Consider the following 13,151-nt stretch of genomic DNA (forward strand, 5'->3'; position numbering starts at 1 on the left):
AAATTTATAATTAACTTCAAATTATGAGTTGTTTATCTGCCACTGCAGTTGTGAATTTTTATAAATTAACAATATAGACCTATTAGACACAAAAACAAAATAAAAGTTAAAAGAAAAAACTTCAATGAAAACTTTTTATAGTCCAACAAAACACAATCATGAAAGTTTAAATTTATAATTTAAATGTTACATTACCATTTCATTATTTTATTATTCAATTTCAACGACATTATTAAAGGGTGGAAAAGAAATTTGAAACTAACTTTTAAAACATTTGGAAGAAAATATAAAACCTGATATATATACGTTTACATCATTAAAAAAAAAAAATCCAGAATTTCTTTTTCTTTTTCTTTCGGCTGTTCAAAGACTGTACTGTACACACTAAAACCAGAGACGTTGTCAATGTTACTTATCATTTGATTTGATAGCAGACAACCAAATAGGAACACTATTTTATCATTCATATAAGAATTTGCATAGCATCAATTGAATACAGAGAAAAAAAATGTCTAAATCCTAACAGGTCAATGGCTTCCTTTGCTTTTCTTCCAAAATCAGTCAATATAACCTTTGCTTCACACGCCTTCCATTCATATCACTGCCATCTAAAAAGGTCACATTCCCAAATCCAGAAGCAAGAACGTTGTGTTCAGCCACTCTTGCCACATATTGCAGTAGCTCTGTAAGAACAGCAGGGCAGCTTTCCTTCAGATAATCGAACCCATCCGATTGCATCACGGCTGAAAAGTAACTAAAATACTTCAGGGTTTACAATTATACTTGAATACAATGACTCAATTTATGCATATCACCTTTTAGCATAGTACAATTAGGAGAAGGAATAATTACAAAAAACTTAAAAAAACTACTAACTGAATACTCTCTCTATTTTGAGAGTTTTCCTGAATACTCTTTCTATTTTGAGGAATATTTTTTTCCTTTGGATCCATCCTGGCCACAAACACCTAAACTTCACTTGATCCATTTTAACACACCAAAGCAACATTTGATTAAGTTGGAAAAGTTTTATAACGTAACATGCTAACACCATCTCAAAAGATAGAAAGGACATCGAATCAATCATGATCTATGGTATTCAGTGTTGTTTTCCAAAATTAGCAAAGGATTTCATCATCCATTTGTCCGTGATTATAGTACTAATTTCTAAAGACAAGTTCACATCTCGTAGTCCAATGCTGTTAAAACTCTACTTCGGGAAACTGAGTGGAAAGGAACATAATATTTTTTGAAGGGGGTATGGGAGTTGGCTAGATTCTGGCTTCCACTTGATGTATTCTTTCTAGTTCTTTTTGTAATTATTGTTCATTATTGATTTTGGTCTATCGCGGAAGGCTACTTGGGTGGATGGCTATCTACCCTTTCTTTTTCCTTTTTTTTGCTCAGATACAAGGCTATCTACCCTTTTCTGTGAATCCTCTCTTATTAATGAAACTTCGTTTCTTATAGATGGGGAAAACAAGGATGAATCACAGAGAAAAATCTTATAAAAAAGGTTCTTGTTCAAAGGAGCTCAGTAGTTATTACCCTTTCCCCTCCTCCATCCCTACAAATTGAAGTGCCTATTTGTAGCGTCAGTTCACTTCACTGTATATTTTAAAATATTCAATGAAATGTGTGTTTCTAATAAAAATCAAATATACATGTATATCATCTAGTCACCATGGCCTTATATCTCACCATGCCCAGGCATGGCATACTGCACATTTAAACCAGCTTGTGAGACAAGGTAGTATACTTCCCACCTACATCCTTAACTGTCGAAATAAAGGATCGGTATATGAAGCAAAGCAACCAACTGAACTTTTCTATAATAAAAGTTTTCTCAGTGAAACCTTCAATCACCACCAGAAAATCCATCCACCTGAACTTAATCCAACTCCATGACTTCAAAGAAAAAAACCCCTTTCGCAGAAAAGAATTTCAACCCACAGAACTAGCTGGCATGTCTACTTTTGGAGAAAAATATCTGGACACTAAAACACTAAGGACCTCTCTCTAAACTTGTCACACAACCGTGCCAGGAGCCAAGCTCAACTGTAAGAGAAGATGTAAGAACATGGACAGTAAGCAATAAGAAACATAAAGCAATTTAATTCTAGAACATGTTTAGTGCTTACTAAGGAACAACGGGAGTTCAAAATTTAGTCCCTTTCCACCTTATAGACAGGATCCAGTAATTTCTATAAAAAAAAGGTTACGAAGCCATATTAGTGAGTCTAATTTTATAACAAAGGCATACCTTTTAAATTTTCAGGCATGGCTATAAATCTGAGGCATGCAGCTTTCAATTGGAAACAATGGTGCTGCTCTGCTAAAGCTAATGTAGTTGCCACAGTATTTATGGCAATATCTTCACAGAGTTTAGCCTCACAAAGCAACTTAAGCCTATCTAATGCATAACGATCAGCAGCTGCAAGAAGATGCTGAGCCATCAGAGTTGATGCCCACTTAGAATTCGCACCAACAAGCTCTAGCATGTCCGGTAAGTTGTCCCAGTACATGAAATGAAGTAATGCCTGCAGAATCCAATAATAAAAAGAAATGAATAATTAAAAGGTCAGAATTATGCAACATATGTATCCAAATTTCTTCCCTTCTCCAATGGACAGTGGTGGTGTGTTTTGCATCAATAGACTGCCAAGGATTTGGAACACAAAAAGATTTTGAGATTATTTCTGCAACTTTTGGGATGTTGTTAGTCCCTGACGGAAATTTTGCTATGCCGGTGAAGGTTCTTTTGAATCCATGGTTTCAGGATAGTGGGAGACTACTTCGACAGATTTAATCTTTTTGCTATTTTAGTTTATTTTATTAAAGAGGAATTTGACAGTTTCATTGGTAAAGAGGGGTCCTAGAAAGAGGTTTGGATTTTGCCGCGGATATTTTCCCTTAAGACTCTTGGACCAAAATTTTTCCTAATTTTCCTTTTTATTCTTGCAGCCATTTTTTGTAAATTCTCTTAAGGCTCTTTTTCATGGGTCTAGATCTGTGTTTTTGTATTTCATTCATCTTAATAAAAGCTAATTTATAATTAACAAAGAAAAAAAGGAGTAGAATTTAGAAAGAGAGCAAGCAATCTATTCAAATAAATCCACATAATACTATATCATCATGGCATAAACTATAAGCACCACATGTTGCTATACACACATGAATCATGATGATTTCGAAGAATCCACTTTACTGCTAAACTCGTCAATATCACACCAACTGAGCAAAGGTCAACTGATTAAAGCTTTATAATCTCAACCAAAAGGTTAGAGGATCAAGCCCCCGTCCCCACGTATGAACTCAAAGCAAAATCTCATCAATATCATAAATACTAGATTCTTACACTTTTCTAACAATTACACTACCTATTTGCCGGACATTCACACACAAAAACAAGAATAATAATAAAAATAAACAAATGTCCATAAGCTTCCTATCACCCTGTATTACAATGAAGCATTTATTACACACTGAGAACTGAGAAGTGAGCAATTTAAGCAGGTATACAGCACACTAGTATGCTTGAGTCTCTGATGTGCGCCTATGTGCACTTATGTGTTTGTGTAGCGTAGAGATAGAAAGAGAAAGAGAGAGAACCTTAAATACAGGAGCCTCAATGTCCTCAACCTTTATGCATCGAGTATCTTTATCCTTCAATGGGCCAAAAAGTTGTGCTCTGAATACAGGTGAACGTGCTGCAATGACCAACTTGTGGGCTGCAAATGTTTCACCATCTACTTCAAAATTGACATCAGTACACTTTCCACTTTCCAAAAGCTTCCCAAATTGCTGACCGATGTCAGAGGGTGACACTGTTATAGAATAGATTTTAGGCCCCTCTGTTTGTGATTTAACAACACCAACAACACATTGAATTGAGAGGCAATCATCTTTAAGGTAATCTGATGACTCCAAAAGAGTTCTTTTGAAATAACGTTTATAACCCCTGCAAATTCATGAGTGATATTTCTTTTTTCAGCCTTCATAAAATCATTGATAAAACTATTGACACAACTTTAAAATAAGGCACGCACTATATGTAAAACAGAGAGAGAGAGAGCATTGTAAGGTATCTTCCTTAAAAAAAGTTGGATATATCAAGAAAAGAGCCCTAGGGCCTTACAAGAGTCTCCACGGCCAAAAAGAGAGGGCTGGCCTCTCCCCACTATGTTCTCCCAGAACTAACTGAACAGCCCCTTGCAACAAAAGATCCAAAGCATATAAAGACCAACTAACTTGAAGGGGTGAATTCCCTTCTTTACCCCTCCATCTCCGAACATGAGTACTAACTATTTGGGGTCTTACACATTCATATAAACATAAAGTATGCAATTAAAGGACTTAATAATAAAGTACAGACCGCAGGTACCATGATGGAAAAATGAGAGAGAGAGTTCCCAAATGCACAAACATACTTCCATCCATCAAACTCAAAAACTAAGGCCACATGACGGCTGACATAATCTAAATAAAATTCTCAGATACAAAAGCAACTGGCATATTTACAAAATTCTTAAATCCACAAAGACAATCTGTTGGACTCATGAAACAATGCTACCTGGAAAAACCGACAAACACCCAGATATAACATGAAACCCTGAAATCATTTTGAAACCAGCCAGTCTACAAATAGACTATTCTGTACCTTGCATGAAGCGACTGACAACTCTAATGTGGGTTGAAGTTGAACAACTTCTGAAGGACATAGTTTATTCTGTGATAAATTGGTGTTATCAAGTTTAATTAACAAATGAAGCAAATCAATATTGCTATTATTTGACTACTCATAAATTAGGACAATAAGAATTGAAAGAAAAAAAGGTCAAAGCAGAATATATGGCTTTCAAATTTCTGAATTCACAACTATTGATTTAGAGCAGTTTCGCGAGGTTCCAATTCTTTTTTAAAAAGGTGGTACTAGTTTAGGGAGGTTAGTGAGTTTAACTCCGTCCTCATTTAGGTTCAAGGGGTGGTTGTCTCGCTATCTCAGTTCTTCTATGATAACCATGGTGCAGGTCCATATACATCCTCAGTCCTTGACTAATTCCTCAATAAAACCCTATAGAAGTTAGATTTTGACATACTGAGTAGGTCCTATCACTTAAAAGCTACGTAGGATTCCAACTTGCCCCTTTAACTACTAAGCCAACTCACAACAATCAAGTGTAGAGAATTGATCCGTCAGTATATTTCCTTCAAAGTTCATTCTGGGATAAATTGGTGTTGTCAAGTCCAATTACTTCCCCTCTCTCTTTTAGTAGAATTTGGAAGTGAAAGTGCCTAGGACGCTTCAATCCTTGGCATGGATTATGGCCAATGAGAAAATCAATTCTAGTGACACCATCCAAGGAGACACGTTCCTCTTGCTAACAACCTCAATAGTGCATTCTTTGGAAATAATGGAATCATCTGTTACTTTATTGATTCTTTCTCTCCAGAAATCTAGTGCAGTTTGGGTCATGATGGTTCCAGTAGAAGTTGCATGCTAGCTCCCCCTTTTAAGGGATAGGGAAGGAACCTTTCGTAGGTTGACCTTTTGCTAATCATGAATTGGAAGGTATAGAGGAATTTTCAAGAAGAACTTTCTTAAGAGGTTGACATTTATACAAAACCTTGAACACGTTTATGTATCACTTTGGATCTCTAATACCATTTAGTTTGAAAGAAAAACCTTTTAACTAAAAATTGGATGTGCAACGGTGGAGTTCTGAAAGGGGTGATTAGGGTCTCTCTTTGCAGAATGCTCTTCCCGCAGCATCCCATAATCCTTACATCATATGGAATTGAAGATTAACAGCAGAGTTCTGTATATATTAATTAGCTACACTCTGTAGATAGTTATTTATACAGCCTTCCATCCTTATTGGTGATTGTCCAGTTTCCTTTCTGTTTCGGGGTGAAAAGGAAAAACAACTCACAACTGTGGGTTAATGGAATTTAGTTACCAACACATTATTCAGTTGAACAAATAAATAACTAAGTACTGACAATCGTTTAGATCACAAAACCTCTGTTAAGTGTCCACCAACTTACTTAACAGAAAGTAAATATCTATGGGAACTCAATTCACGAAGTTTTCATACTTCCACAACGTACAAGCGGATGATCAGTATTATGAACAATTTGAAAAAAAAATATTCATTAAAGCATAATCCAAATCAATAAGCAAAATAATTACCACATGCTTCCACGATACTTAAGGGTATATGGACCGCTCTCGAGCCTCCTTTCGAAATGGCTATGCACCTTATGATTCCCCTTTCCACTTTGATCCAAGAGCGTCAATTCAAAAAGTGCCCTAACGTCGGCGCCGTCGCTGACAAGCGCTATGAAAATCGAGACATAGGACGCGTTGTCTTCCACACTCTTACCATCGGGATAGAAATATATCGCCCACTCGTACCCGCCGACCATAAACGTATCCGATGTAATGTATTTCCCAATTCCCATACCTTTGTTGAGGGAGTAGCCATTGATCTTGAACCCATGTGAATCATTGACGGTCTCGAACCGGGCGGTAGAAGAGGTCACCGGCGGAGGATGAGACGGCGAAGGATTCGAAGAGGCTTTAGAGGTTTCTCTAAACGGTTTAATTGTGCCCATCAACTAAAAGTTTGGGAAGAACCGATTTTTTTGAAATTTTTGATGTTACTTCCCCAAAAAGGCAGAATTGAAATGGTGTGTTAGGGTTAAAACTTCGAATCGAAGAGGGGTTCGGTAAATTTGGAGCACAAATCAGCTGCAACGACTATGAATATGGGAAGCGGGAGAGTTCCAGAAAACGCTTACGCCGAAGGAGAATTAGGAATCAGAGAAACTATGAGGAACCTGAAGAAATCAATTTGGTAAAGAACAAAAAAAGTCCAAACACGGAAAGTGGAAGATGGAGCTTCGATGAATGGCTTTAATAAACATCAGAATCCGCCATGAAGTTTCTCAATTATCACATGATTAATTAATTAAATCATTCTTTTATTTTCCCTTAATTGATTGAACCTGAATGTCTTTCTTTTCTTTTTTCTTCCCAATTTTGTCCCTTCTTTCTTTTACCAATTAATTAATGTACAATTGTTTTTTCTTTTAAACATTCACAAGTGGGAGGGTTTCCTCCCTGGCAAGTAAAAATATATGAAGCTCCGCTTATTGGATAATGTTATCTTTCCTGTGTTTTCGTTCATGTTTCTCATTTTTTTAAAAATAGACATGTTTGATAACTAAATTCGTTTCTCGTTTCTAAAATTTGAGAAACGTTTCTAAAAAATAGATCAATTTTTAGAAACTACAAAAAGTAGTTTCGTTCCTAACATTCATATTTCTGTATTTTCGTGTGAGGCGTGGTTTAGTTAAGATCCATAACACACGTCGAATTTCAAATAATTATGATGTGGTTGAGCGGCGCCAGTGAAGTCTTAAAATCTATTGCATAGTCCCACGTCCAAAAGTTTAATCCTTAACGTGTGCAAAGTGTTTTTTTTTTTTTTTTTTTTTGGATCAATACTTAAAAAATGAGATAAAAAGTAATTCAAACAGAAAATTAGTAGAACGTGCGAATGAATCTAGTCTTAGCCAAGAACTCCATTACTTTGATTTTTGCTTTTTTTTTTTTTTGTTGGGTTGATGGAATATTCAAATGAACTTTCACTATGTTTCACACCAAAAAAAACTTCCCTATAATATGGATCATGTCTTTATTTTGGTTTTATACATGTGAGAGGACAAATGAGCACTTAGATTTTTAGTTTATTGAATATATGTCATGAAATTTAAGAGAATGTATACATTTATAGGCTAGGAGTAAGGATTAAGTAAGTCCATATTTGGTAAATATCTAACCTTGAACAAAAAAATTTGAAAGATCTCTGAACAAGCTCACCAGTCATCGAACCGAAGTTTGCATTCAAGACAAAACTTTAGATGATTATACATTAGAGGTTGTAATACTTATAACGTTTGTTTATTTTGAGTTTCGTTTCTTGAAAATTCCTTGTGAACAATTAAGTAAGTCGATATTTGGCCAAGATCAAAAAATTAGTTTAAAAAAAGTGGTAAAAAAAATTTAACCAATTGAGAAGTGGAGATTCCAATCTATCGTCTTGACCGAGAAAACATGGCTTAACTAATTAGTTATTCTCACGTCGGCGATTTTAATTTTAAACTTCAGATCACCAACCATAATAAGTTGGCTGACCTCATTTGATGCATATCAAATTGATCCATTATTATTACATAAAACAACATCAACAACATGATTCAATAGATAAAATATTTATTTCAATATTTTTTAACATTCGAGGTTTTGTCTTAATTTTTATCTAAATTTTTTCTTTACTAAAAGATACTTGTTATTTTTGCTAATTTGAGTGTAGCTAAGTGAATAAGATACATACTTATTATTCTAAAGGTTGATAGTTCAATCAACGACTTCAAAATTATTATTTTGATAATTTAACAAAATGCACACGGGATATAATGTTGTCTATTTCAAACTTTATAACTTAGATATTCTCTATGATGTAGGACCACGGGTAGATCTACAGTAGGTCTAGAGGGGCTCGAGCCACCTAAACTTTCAAGAGTATTTAATTAGTATATAAAAATTATTAAATATACATGTTGTATAGTGGCGAGTGTTGATCGAGCCTATACTTGGTTTATCAAATTTATATTTTCGTGATTTTTCCTGTTGCATTCTTTTGGACAAATTTATTTAACTTCCATGTAATTTGTGATTTTAGTTCTTTCTATGATTCTTGAAATTACTTACTTGAATGAAGTCCCCTCGACCAAAATTTTTATCCACGACCATGTTCATATCCTGACAAAAACTAGCACAAATTAAAAATTATAACACGTACACCAACGACATAAACCGAGAAGCGTGGAGAAACTCCGAGCCATGAGTATACTTTCTAATTGGGTCAAAAGAAACTCCAAATAAGCAAGCTCACAATTTTAACAAGTATGAATTTGTCAATGTAATTTTGAAGTTTGTGATTTAAAGAAACAAACGAAGAGTAATAACAAAATCAAGCAAAGTTTTTTAGTTGATTTAGAAGTTTGAAGGGAATGAGTGAATAGTCCCCACTGTTCCATATGTTGGGTCCTCGTTTTGCCACTTCAAAAGCCGAAATTTTGTTGAGCGATTTCGCCCTGCGCTTTCGTAATTTCCATTTCTCCAACCCCAATTCGATTCCCGCAACGCTATTGCTGGCTGAATCGGTTAGGATACTGTGGACTGACGCCTGCTTCTTCTCCCCATGTCTCGCAGATTCTTCGTTGGTGGCGCCTCTCTTTCCCGCTCTTCAATTCTCCACGCCAAATTCCGTAACCCCATTTCCCTTCCCTATTTTCTCCACCCCAATTTCCCCAAATCCAAATCCATTCACCCATTTCCGATAACCCCAAGATTTTTCTCCTCCAATTCCCAAATGGGTGATGCCAGAAGACCGCTCTCCGCCAACATACCGCCGCCCGAGACCGCCGACAGATCGGAGCTGCTCCGCTCCCTCGAGTTTTCGCTCAATTCTTCGTTTAGTTCGGAGCCATTGTTGCCGAATCCGAGCCCTTTGATTATCGTCATCAGTGGCCCCAGTGGGGTGGGCAAGGACGCTGTGATTAAACGATTGAGAGAGGTCCGAGAGGGGCTCCATTTCGTCGTCACTGCGACAAGTCGACCGATGCGACCTGGGGAAGTCGATGGAGTAGATTATTATTTCGTCTCCAAGGAAGAGTTCCTCGCCATGATCGAGAGGAATGAGCTTCTGGAATACGCATTAGTCTATGGAGATTACAAGGGCATTCCCAAAAAGCAAATTCGGGAGTTTATGGCAAGAGGGCACGATATTGTGTTGAGAGTGGACATTCAGGGCGCCGAGACATTGAAGAAAATTCTTGGGAATACTGCAGTTTTTTTGTTTTTGATGGCGGAGAGTGAGATTAAACTGGTTGAGAGGTTGATCAATAGGAAGACGGAGACGAAAGAGTCATTGTTGGTGAGAGTTGCGACGGCTAGGGAGGAAGTAAAACATGTTAAGAGTTTCGACTATGTGGTTGTGAATACAGAAGGGGAGTTGGAGAGTGCGGTTAAGCTGGTGGAATCCATTATTGATGCGGAGAAAGCTAAGGTCTGGCAGAGAAATGCTGTCATTTAGATTGAGATTTCAGACACCATTTTGGAAGGTAACATTTTCTTTAAAGTTCTTTTGTTACTTGTGAGATGGATTTCTTTATTGGGAGAGTAACTACACAGATATAGAAGGAACAAAAGAACAAAAGTGTACCTTGTTTAGAATTCCTGCTTCCTGTATTGAAGTATTTATTGCTTACCTTTGTTTGTTTATGGACATCACCATACTCCACTATAGTACAATATTGCCCTGTTTAGACTGAAGCTTACATGGTTTTTATTTTTGGATTCTATCTGAAAAGTCTTGTTCTAATGGAGAAGTTGTCATTATTTAATTATACAAGATGTTTCTTGCTTCTAACTGATTGTGTCGCAACACTTGGCTGAATAGTCTTGACTCTTGTTGTGTTTGATCCCATCAGGCATCATGGTTAGTTTTTTATACCTCTAGGCTGATATTCTTCATAAAGAGTCTATGATTTCTCATGATTTTTATCTTGTAGCAAATCGTGTTTTCGATGGAGAATGTTTGAAGTTGGTTGAATTGGTGGAAGTTTCAGAGTGACTTCTTGTTAAATCCCCCATTTTAAGATCAGAGTTCGGATATTAAATTTTATTCTCAAGATCAACACAGGTACTGCTAGTTAGAAAATGGAAGGAAACTCATTTTATAGGTTTGAACCCAGAATCTGTAGTTAAGGAGTTGGGAGTGTAAATGGGTTGGCTTTTCTTGCTTTTTGGTCAAAACTGACTTTGAACTGACCTGAAAAATCAACCCCAAAACCAACATTCTAGATAACCAAAACCGAGTAGACTAAAACGACTGACTAAAATTTTTATTGTTATGAGTTTCACAAATTCGAATCAACCGACTGACTCTTAACTAGCTTGATTCATTCAGTTTTTCCAGTTTCAGCTTGCACCCCTACTTGCCAAATGCATATTACACCAGAAAACTCAAGCTAATTTATTATGTTCTCAACCGTCTTATAAAACCAGCGAGCTTGGTGCTTATATTACGGCTGCACAGGAAAGACAGCCCCCCAAACTGGGAATGGATCCCCTCCAGCTCTAATGAAATGGAGGGCCGCTGGGACCCAAACCCCCCATAACACTACTGCACTGAGACTTTATTTTGCATATGCCATAACTTACAGTTACTACCATCTCCTGCAGGTGTTATTATCACTTGAGGAGGGCAGAGGCTGTTTTGTTTTATCTACAACCCCATGCACCGGGTCTTGCTTGTTACCAAAATTCAAATTTTTGTTTTTTGATTTAATTCCCAAGCACAGGTCGAATGAACTCGAACCGTTATGCAGTTGAAATTTGTTTTGGCAGTTGAACAATAATCTCAGGCAGGAGCATAGAGGGGACTGACTGCTCCAAGAAGATGTGTAAAAAATCTACCATGGTAATGCTGATGAAACTTTGAAATTTTCATACCCCATGCTTATTATTATGACTATCCCAAGAGAAATGACAATAAAGTTTACTTTTTGGAGCTTCTTCAATCTTCATTGTACCTCTTTAATTCCCGGCGGAAGAAGGTCTCAATCTTTAAAATCTATCGAGATTAGTTGAGATGCGTGAGAGTCCGTTGAGAATATTTTCTTCCTTTTGCATTACTGATTTTAGAAACTTCTTGTGTTTTGGAGTTATTTTACTGAATAGGGGAGAACTCCTTGATGAAGGTTCTCCATTCTTATAAGGTAAGTTCTTTTTTTCCTTCCTTCAAATTCATGGCATAACTATACATGGTCAATGCCCTAATTACTAGGGCTGACTTCCAAACAATATTTTTCAGAGAAAAGAAAGAAAAAAGAACCTGGGAATATGATGACGATAATCTCTTCTGAAATGGGGTTGGAGATGAGATTTATTTATTTTATTTTATTTATTGCTATTATTATCATTAACTTATTATAATGAAAAATAAATATTCATTTTCTTCTCAAACTCGGGTTCAAATACATTTGATTTATTTTAATATTTACACTTTTTAGAATTTTGGTTCTTTGTATTTTCAATTTTTGATAATTTTAGTATTTATACTTTCAAAATGTCTATTTTTGTTTCTGTACACTCTTAAAAAGTGATCATTTTGGCCTCTGGTAAAATTTTATACATAATAGAAATTGTTTAATACAAATTTATGGAATTTATGAGTGAAGTGTGGACCAAAACGACTCCGGTTAGTTATTATAATAGTGCATATTGATAAAAGTGTACCAAAAAAGACCCCATATATGTACTAGACTAAGATTATAGCAACCTAATTAGAAACATTTGATTGTTGCCGTTGCCCATACCTAGAAAAAGAAACTTTACATTTCAGCTTTAAAAAAGGACACACCACATATTTCCCAATTGGAGGAAATGGTTGGGTAAAGGAAGTTGTCAAGTAATGTCCCAAAGAAAGGCTTTTGAGTGATTAATTGAATTAAGATACATAAAATATGGATTTATGATTGGATAAAACACCTGACACGTGTCACTTCACTAAACAATCAAAGACTTGGATGTGACAAAGATCTCATCCCACACCTTGCAATTTCATTCTTCTACTCCAAGGCTTTGGGAAATGGCTGAGTTAAAAACAATTTCTTTTTCTTGGCTCTTGTTTTTCCCTTTAACTTCACACTAAATAACTCTTGTTTCCAAAATTTTAGGTCTTGGTCTAACTGATTTCTTCCTTGAAATCGGGACACGTGCTCGAGAGTTTCTGCTTGGAGTCTTCTTATAGAGCGAATGTGATACTTAAGAATAATATGTATATATTGATTCATTTCATTTCGATTTATAAACTTTTAAAAGGTCTATTCTAATTCTTCAAATTTAAAAAAGAATTATTTTAGTAATTGAACTTTCAAAAGGTAATCATTTTAGTCATAGATATTATTTTACTTCATAATATCCGCTCATCCAATGCTTCACTTCAACCAACCTATATCACTCCAATACATGCCAACAACTCTAATATATTACTACATAGAGTCAAAGCCATATT

General features: G+C 35.8%; 2 protein-coding genes across 3 annotated transcripts; one reads left to right on the forward strand and one right to left on the reverse strand.

Moving 5' to 3' along the window:
• Window positions 1–399: 399 nt before the first annotated feature.
• On the reverse strand, window positions 400–6,938 carry BPM2 (BTB-POZ and MATH domain 2). Of its 2 annotated transcripts, none has more exons than XM_022282265.2 (4): window positions 6,194–6,936; window positions 3,613–3,961; window positions 2,264–2,540; window positions 400–743 (listed from the first exon to the last, which is right to left on the reverse strand). In XM_022282265.2, the coding sequence occupies exons 1-4, from the start codon at window positions 6,616–6,618 to the stop codon at window positions 562–564; spliced, it is 1,233 nt and encodes a 410-aa protein (XP_022137957.1). In that variant the 5' UTR covers window positions 6,619–6,936; the 3' UTR covers window positions 400–561. The 2 variants fall into 2 exon arrangements, 1 of the variants encoding a protein (XP_022137957.1); XR_015790798.1 differs by having other exon boundaries at window positions 615–743; window positions 2,142–2,540; window positions 6,194–6,938.
• A 2,170-nt stretch (window positions 6,939–9,108) lies between these two features.
• On the forward strand, window positions 9,109–11,648 carry LOC111009480 (P-loop containing nucleoside triphosphate hydrolases superfamily protein). The gene is made up of 2 exons (XM_022282571.2): window positions 9,109–10,194; window positions 11,318–11,648. Exon 1 carries the CDS (start codon window positions 9,273–9,275, stop codon window positions 10,164–10,166), a length of 894 nt encoding a protein of 297 aa, XP_022138263.1. The 5' UTR covers window positions 9,109–9,272; the 3' UTR covers window positions 10,167–10,194; window positions 11,318–11,648.
• Window positions 11,649–13,151: the final 1,503 nt, after the last annotated feature.

This window comes from Momordica charantia (genome assembly GCF_013281855.1).
Source record: "Momordica charantia cultivar OHB3-1 chromosome 5 unlocalized genomic scaffold, Mcharantia_2.0 BLBB01000005.1, whole genome shotgun sequence".
NCBI lineage: Eukaryota > Viridiplantae > Streptophyta > Magnoliopsida > Cucurbitales > Cucurbitaceae > Momordica > Momordica charantia.

Coding starts and splice junctions, on each gene's coding strand:
- BPM2 (XM_022282265.2), bottom strand. CDS start 6,618: ATGGGCACAATTAAACCGTTTAGAGAAACCTCTAAAGCCTCTTCGAAT. Junction 3,962..6,193: donor AAGTATCGTGGAAGCATGTG/GTAATTATTTTG, acceptor ATGAATTTGCAG/GGGTTATAAACGTTATTTCA. Junction 744..2,263: donor CATGCCTGAAAATTTAAAAG/GTATGCCTTTGT, acceptor GTTACTTTTCAG/CCGTGATGCAATCGGATGGG.
- LOC111009480 (XM_022282571.2), top strand. CDS start 9,273: ATGTCTCGCAGATTCTTCGTTGGTGGCGCCTCTCTTTCCCGCTCTTCA.